Source organism: Triticum aestivum, chromosome 3D, assembly GCF_018294505.1.
Source record: "Triticum aestivum cultivar Chinese Spring chromosome 3D, IWGSC CS RefSeq v2.1, whole genome shotgun sequence".
Classification (NCBI taxonomy): Eukaryota; Viridiplantae; Streptophyta; class Magnoliopsida; order Poales; family Poaceae; genus Triticum; species Triticum aestivum.
Genome location: NC_057802.1, coordinates 158,620 through 166,144, shown reverse-complemented (window position 1 = coordinate 166,144; position 7,525 = coordinate 158,620). Strand labels below are relative to the sequence as shown.

Genomic DNA, 7,525 nt, shown 5'->3' with positions numbered 1-7,525 from the left:
AAGGAATCTCTTTTAGAATCAAATATATAGCTCCAAGAATACCATTAAATTATTTTTTGACATTTTTTTCATACAGGTACAGTACTTAATCATGTCTGACTAAAATATAGTTTCATAATTTTTGACATTTTTTGTACTTACATTAATAATTTACTTTGTGCATATAGGGTGCGTTGGCACCCGTGTTCACTAGAGTATTTCTCACTGATGTAGTACTTGTTAATGAGTGTTGCATCTCAAACTTGGCTATCTCTATAAAACCCTCCAAGTGGGCTGCCTACCGGAAGCCTCACTCTGGAGTCTGGAGTCGATCTGGAGCTGTTACACTCTGCTCAGTACTACAGCTCCACTGTATCTCTACTGAATCAAGCTAGCCACTCAAGTGAGCGGATCTAGACACCAGAGCGAGAGCCACTCAGGTGAGCGGATCTGAAGCACGGCCTCAATTTGTTTTCTCATCAGGTTACAAGGTACGTTACTTGTGCACAGTTTGTTTGTTCATCGATATTTCCACAGCTAGATTGTAATCTAGCGACAAATTCTTAGAAACTAAATGTACTATGCTCATATATAGACATAGGTGAGTAGTAAGTGTATCATTCCGAGAGGCAACAATCCAAGGGACGCATCACTAGCTAGCCCAAGATCTTGGATCGGGGGCCAAGACGGAGGTGGTGCCGTGGGCTGAAGCAACCTACCTCACATGCTGTGTTGTTGGAACCGAGCTTAGCAGCTGCGCTTCCAAGAACACATCGTATCACTAACCAGCTGGGCTTGACTTCCCGATCCGTCAGCACAGTTACCAACGTGCTCACGCACTGACTGAGCTGAAAGATCCATCCATCGAGCAAGCAAGCTACGCTTTGTTCACTGAGTGATCTGAGCAAGCAGCCATGGCGTCGTCGTGGTGGGGCGACAAGGAGGAGCACGGCACACCGGTGGTTGTGAAGATGGACAACCCCTACTCCCTGGTGGAGATCGACGGCCCCGGCATGGACAGCTCCGAGAAGGCGCGGCGCAGCAAGAACGCCAAGCAGTTCAAGTGGGTGCTCCTCCTGCGCGCGCACCGCGCCGTCGGCTGCGTCGCGTGGCTCGCCGGCGGCTTCTGGGGCCTCCTGGGCGCCGTTAACCGCCGCGTCCGCCGGAGCCGGGACGCCGACGCGGAGCCCGACGCCGAGGCCTCAGGGCGCGGCCGCCACATGCTCGGCTTCCTCCGCGCGTTCCTGCTCCTCTCGCTCGCCATGCTCGCCTTCGAGACGGCCGCCTACCTGAAAGGGTGGCACTACTTCCCCCGGGACCTGCCGGAGCACTACCTCCGCCAGCTCCCCGAGCACCTGCAGAACCTGCCGGAGCACCTCCGCCACCTTCCGGAGAACCTTCGGCACCTTCCGGAGAACCTCCGCCACCTGCCGGACGGCCTCCGCATGCCGGAGCAGCAGGAGATCCAGGGGTGGCTCCACCGCGCATACGTGGCATGGCTGGCCTTCCGCATCGACTACATCGCGTGGGCCATAGAGAAGCTCTCCGGCTTCTGCATCGTCCTCTTCATGGTGCAGTCCATCGACCGCATCCTCCTCTGCCTCGGCTGCTTCTGGATCAAGCTCCGCGGCATCAAACCCGGCCTCAAGGCTGCCGCAAACAAACGTGGCAGCAAATACGCCGACGACGATGACCTCGAGGACGGCGATGACCTCGGCGCCTACTTCCCCATGGTCCTCCTGCAGATGCCCATGTGTAACGAGAAAGAGGTACGTGCATCATGCATGCATGCTTTGTATCCGCTTGATGCTATATTTTTCATACTTACGTTTTAATGAAACTGACGTGCAGGTGTACGAGACGTCGATCTCACACGTGTGCCAGATCGACTGGCCGCGAGATCGGATGCTGGTGCAGGTGCTGGACGACTCGGACGACGAGACGTGCCAGATGCTCATCAGGGCGGAGGTGACCAAGTGGAACCAGAGGGGAGTGAACATCATCTACCGCCACCGGCTGTCGCGCACCGGGTACAAGGCCGGCAACCTCAAGTCCGCCATGAGCTGCGAGTACGTCAAGGACTACGAGTTCGTCGCCATCTTCGACGCAGACTTCCAGCCCAACCCAGACTTCCTCAAGCTCACCGTCCCACACTTCAAGGTTTTTCTCTTTTTTGCTACTTTAATTAGTAGTAGTAGACTAATTAACTCGACTATCGATGCATTGCTTAACGTTAACTCCGTCGACAAGCATGATAAAAGAGAGATCTACTACCCAGCTAGATGGACTAACTTTCAGCTCAAGTGGATCGATCTCAGATTTGGCCGTTGACCTAGCAAGTAGCTAGTTTGCTAGTGTAGTGATCTAAACGCTCTTATATTTTTCTTACAGAGGGACTACTATCGTATATAAGTATACAAAACAAATTGGCTTTGAATTTACATGTTTAGATGGATTGATATTTGTTTGTAGGGGAACCCGGAGCTTGGGCTGGTGCAGGCGCGTTGGAGCTTCGTGAACAAGGACGAGAACCTGCTGACCCGGCTGCAGAACATCAACCTGTGCTTCCATTTCGAGGTCGAGCAGCAGGTCAATGGCATCTACCTCAACTTCTTCGGCTTCAATGGCACCGCGGGCGTGTGGCGCATCGAGGCCCTCGAGGACTCGGGCGGGTGGATGGAGCGCACCACCGTGGAGGACATGGACATCGCCGTGCGCGCCCATCTCCAGGGATGGAAGTTCATCTACCTCAACGATGTCAAGGTATATTATACTACTGCCTCTGTCCCAAAATATAAGAGCGTTTCTGACACGTATAGTATACCGGATGCAATCTAGCTATGTCCAAAAAAGAAGAAGAATGAAGCCAATATATATATATATATACATATGTATTTGTGTAGGTGCTCTGCGAGCTGCCGGAATCGTACCAGGCCTACCGGAAGCAGCAGCACCGGTGGCACTCCGGCCCCATGCAGCTCTTCCGCCTCTGCCTCCCAGCCATCATCAAGTCCAAGGTGATTTTATCGATTAATTAACAGTCACAATCGCATGCATGCTGGCACATAGAGATCTGCTGCTGACTAGGTCCTTGTATGTTTATTTAATTGCATGTAGATCCCGTTGTGGAAGAAGGCCAACCTGGTGATGCTCTTCTTCCTCCTCAGAAAGCTCATCCTGCCCTTCTACTCCTTCACGCTCTTCTGTGTGATCCTGCCGCTCACCATGTTCGTGCCCGAGGCGGAGCTGCCGATCTGGGTCATCTGCTACGTGCCCATGATCATGTCGGTGCTCAACATCCTGCCGGCGCCCAAGTCCTTCCCTTTTGTCATCCCATACCTCCTCTTCGAGAACACCATGTCCGTGACCAAGTTCAACGCCATGGTGTCAGGGCTGTTCCAGCTGGGCAGCTCCTACGAGTGGGTCGTCACGAAGAAGGCCGGCAGAACCTCGTCGGAGTCCGACATCTTTGCAATGGCCGAGGAGACCGACACCGCCACCAGGCCCGCCCCCAGGCTCGTCCGCGGAGTGTCCGAGGCTGGGCTGGAGGCATGGGCCAAGACACATCAACTTGACAACAAGGACCTGCAACTGAAGGCCCAGGCGGAGGAGGTCACATCACTGGCAGCTGCGATCAAGAAGACCAGTAAGGCCAAGCCACCCAACAGGATCTTCAAGAAGGAGCTGGCCCTGGCCTTTCTCCTCCTCATCGCCGCGACGCGCAGCCTGCTCTCGGCGCAGGGGCTGCACTTCTACTTCCTGCTCTTCCAGGGCGTCACCTTCCTCGTCGTCGGACTCGACCTTATCGGCGAGCAGGTCAGCTAGTGGCAAGCAGAAATAAAGTGACCCTACTTGCCATGCATCGATCACGACGACAACGTACGCCAAGGCTGCATAGTGCCCATGGGAGAAATTTTGATCGATCAGGCTACTGGGATTATGACTTTTAGCCCTTCTATTAAATTTATATATCCTTTTGATTTTATTATCTTGAGAGATGAAAGACTCAATGTTACATGAACTGTTCTTGTGGTCTAGCTAGCTAGCTAGTTTTCTGTTGCCAAAGTGAGAGGCAAGCAAGCCAGCAAGCAGGTTGTTAATTACTTTTAACACAGTACTCCATCCGTAAACAAATATATAAAAGACATTTTAGATAGTTCAATATAGACTACATACGGATTGAATGAGTTAACAAATACGCTAAAATGCGCCTATATGCATCCGAATTAGAAAAGGGTTAGAACGTCTTATAATTTTTTATGGAGGGAGTAGTATTTAATTCGGTAGCCCTCTTCCGAACTCGGTAAGAGTGAGGATTTGGTAGCCACCGTGGGTGGTGCACCAAAATTATGGACCATCGGATATAGATCGTGCGGTCTCGTGCTAACCAGGGCTTTTAGAAGGATGGACGTCTAAGCTGCGGCTGTGGCGTATGAGTTGCAGGAGAGGGTACATCGTGTTGCAGGATATGTAATGGGCATCGTATGAGTTCGTACGTATGGGCATCGTATGACCCAATGGGGATATGTTATCTAGGCAGTAGTAAGCCTGACAAAGAGATGCCCAAGGAGGAGAACACATGACACCAACGAACTCCAAGGTGAATATTAAACACCAGTAAAAAAGGTCAATTTTACACGGCAAAATTCAGGGAGTGAGCTTAATTACATGTGTATCACATGATGAGCCCAGCCTCCAGATTCCGAATGCTTTAAAGAACCCCACATGGAGTGGACTCGATCGACGTACAGGGTGCCGGCCAGATTCCGCCCAAGTTTCTAAGTCAAAGATCGCACCACACTACTTAATTACGTGAATTTAATGCCCTAATCAGGTCAACTTCAAGCTAGTAGTACTACGTGCTATGCTACAACTATGTTAAAAAAAGAGAAAGGGGGAAAACAATGGTAGCTGATGTACTTGTTCGTGTTCCATCTTAACCTTGGCTAGGTCTATAAAACCCTCGTAATGAATCTTAATTAAATGCCAAACTGTGACTGAATCCAACAAAAAACACATATATTTGAAAGAACCTATATTTCGCACGAAATTATAAGAATGTTCAATACACAATTTTCTTTATTAAAACAATATATTTGATTCACATTTTTTTATGCACATAGAAATTTGAATATAAATATTTTGTGAGAAAAATAATTTAAATGTTCCAATTTAAATGACTATAGCCTAAATAGTACCCCATGTACATAATATAATACCTTTTAGATCACTAAAGTAGTGATCATTAAAGTGATGATCTAAAAGTCTTCTACTCCCTCCGTAAACTAATATAAGAGCGTTTAGCTAAACGCTCTTATATTAGTTTACAGAGGGAGTATTTGTTTATAGACGGAGTACTCCCTCCGTCCGGAAATACTTGTCATCAAAATGGATAAAATGGGATGTATCTAGACGTATTTTAGTTCTAGATACATCTCTTTTTATCCATTTTGATGACAAGTATTTTTGGACGAAGGGAGTACTAGATAAACAATTGTCCTAAATAATACTTGACGTGGGAATACCTACAGGGTATGCCCACGGATACATAATGGCCCAGCCAAGGGCTAGCTCAAGCGCATCAACGATATGGTGCAAGAGAGAAACAGCCAAGGGATAACACACTAAGCCCACTGAAATTACTACCCAATTTTATGGTGTAGAACTAGTGAAATGCTGCCATGACGTCCTCCTTGATGATGGGCCAGCAGGAGCGGTAGAACGTGCCGTTGAAGCCATCCAGCCCTGGGGATTTCTCCTGCGGAGATTTGCAGATCGCCGCCCACACCGCCTCCTCGGTGAAAGGGTTGTCGAGGCTGGCCGCGGGCAGGGTCGGCAAGTGGATGGCGTCCCAGTCAATGGTGCAGCTACAAGGGGTCGCCGTCCCCAGTGTGGAGTTGAAATGCTCATGAATGATCCGCTCTTTGTCACTGTGGGAGGTGGCAATGGAGTCGCTGGTGCGGAGGGCGTGGATGAAGTCCTTCTGGCGCCTAGAGTTGATTTTAGCCTGGAAAAACACCGTCTTGGCATCGCCCGCACGGAGCCAGGTGACACGCGACGCTTGCCGCTTCCGAGCTTTGTCGATCGCAGCGAGGCCGAGGATGCGCAGCTTGAGCTGCTTCCGCAGCTGGAGCTCGCCGCGCAACAGTTGTCTGCTTTCCTGGGCGATGTCGAGACGCAGAATGATCTCGTTGGCCATGTGCATCTGGAGCCTTGTCTCGCTGAAGAAACCTTTCGCCCAAATCTTCAGGTCCTTTGCCGTTCTGGCAACCTTCACGTTGAGACGCTGGAAGGCACAGCCGGAGGTGACCATATGCTTCCACGCGTGATGGACCGTGACGTGGAAACGAGGGAAGCGCGGCCACAAGGATTCGAAACAAAAACGGGCCACGCGGCGAGGTGCAGAAGCTTCTGACAGCAGAAAGGGGCAGTGGTCGGAGCACGATGTGGAGGCAGCATGGAGGAGGTAGGACGGGAACATGGAGCTCCAGGCCACATTGCAGAAGAACTTGTCTATGCTAACTAGGGTTGGAGACGCGCGTTCGTTGCTCCATGTGAATTTCCTGTTTTTGCACATGATCTCCTTCAACCCTGCCGCGTGGATTGCAGCCCGGAATTTGCCCATGATCCCACGGTTTATGTTGCTGTTGTTCTTATCTTGCGCCTCATAGATCAGGTTGAAGTCGTCGTTGATGAGCCAGGGGTCGCTCGGTGCCGGCGGTGTACGTGCCAGCTCGGCCAGGAACTCGTCTTTCCTCCCGTCATCGACGGGTCCGTACACCGTCGATCATCCAGAAGGATGCTGTTGTTGCTGCGAGAGTGATTTTGGCCATGATGGAGAAACGACCGATGGCGTGGGATTGCACATCTACGTGGCTCTTGTCCCAAAAGATTGCCGCGCCTCCCCTAGTGCCTGTCGCCGGGAGGACGATGCAGTCTGCTAGCCTGGTCCCGCCCACCTCTCTAACTAGAGATCTATTCCATTCGTCAATCTTTGTCTCTTGAAGGCAGAGAAGAGCTAGCTTGTGCGCCTCCGCCATCTCGCTCACAACGGCTAGCCGGGCCGGCGAGTTGAGCCCTCGTACGTTCCCGCTCATAATTGGGTAGTTTGTTTCAATCATGGGGAAACAGGTGGTTGCTCCGACGACTAATTCTACTAGAAAGGAAACGATAGCACACCGCCATCGGCCCGGGGGGTCGCTGGCGGCCACCAATAGGCCCCAAATTCCGTGGCGATCAACTACGCCTCTACTGCAAGAGTACTCTAGACTGTTACAACACATAAAAGAACCTAACTCTACCCAGCCGAACGATGGGGGTCGCCGGAGACTAAAGCTACTAGGGAAACCTAACATGGGGATGCGGTGGCCTGAGCGGCCTCTTCGTCTGGTCCGTGCATGCCTGCGTGAAGGAAATATGCCCTAGAGGCAATAATAAAGTTATTATTTCTTCCCTTATTTCATGATAAATGTTTATTATTCATGCCAGAATTGTATTAACCGGAAACTTATTACATGTGTGAATACATAGACAAACAGAGTGTCAC

At 50.7% G+C, this 7,525-nt stretch overlaps 1 protein-coding gene across 1 annotated transcript; it reads left to right on the top strand.

Annotated features, from left to right (window-relative positions):
* The first annotated feature begins 223 nt into the window (after positions 1 to 223).
* On the top strand, positions 224 to 4,141 carry LOC123076709 (probable xyloglucan glycosyltransferase 3). The gene is made up of 6 exons (XM_044498823.1): positions 224 to 470; positions 575 to 1,748; positions 1,831 to 2,139; positions 2,452 to 2,742; positions 2,883 to 2,996; positions 3,097 to 4,141. The coding sequence occupies exons 2-6, from the start codon at positions 894 to 896 to the stop codon at positions 3,802 to 3,804; spliced, it is 2,277 nt and encodes a 758-aa protein (XP_044354758.1). The 5' UTR covers positions 224 to 470; positions 575 to 893; the 3' UTR covers positions 3,805 to 4,141.
* The last annotated feature ends 3,384 nt before the right edge of the window (positions 4,142 to 7,525 follow it).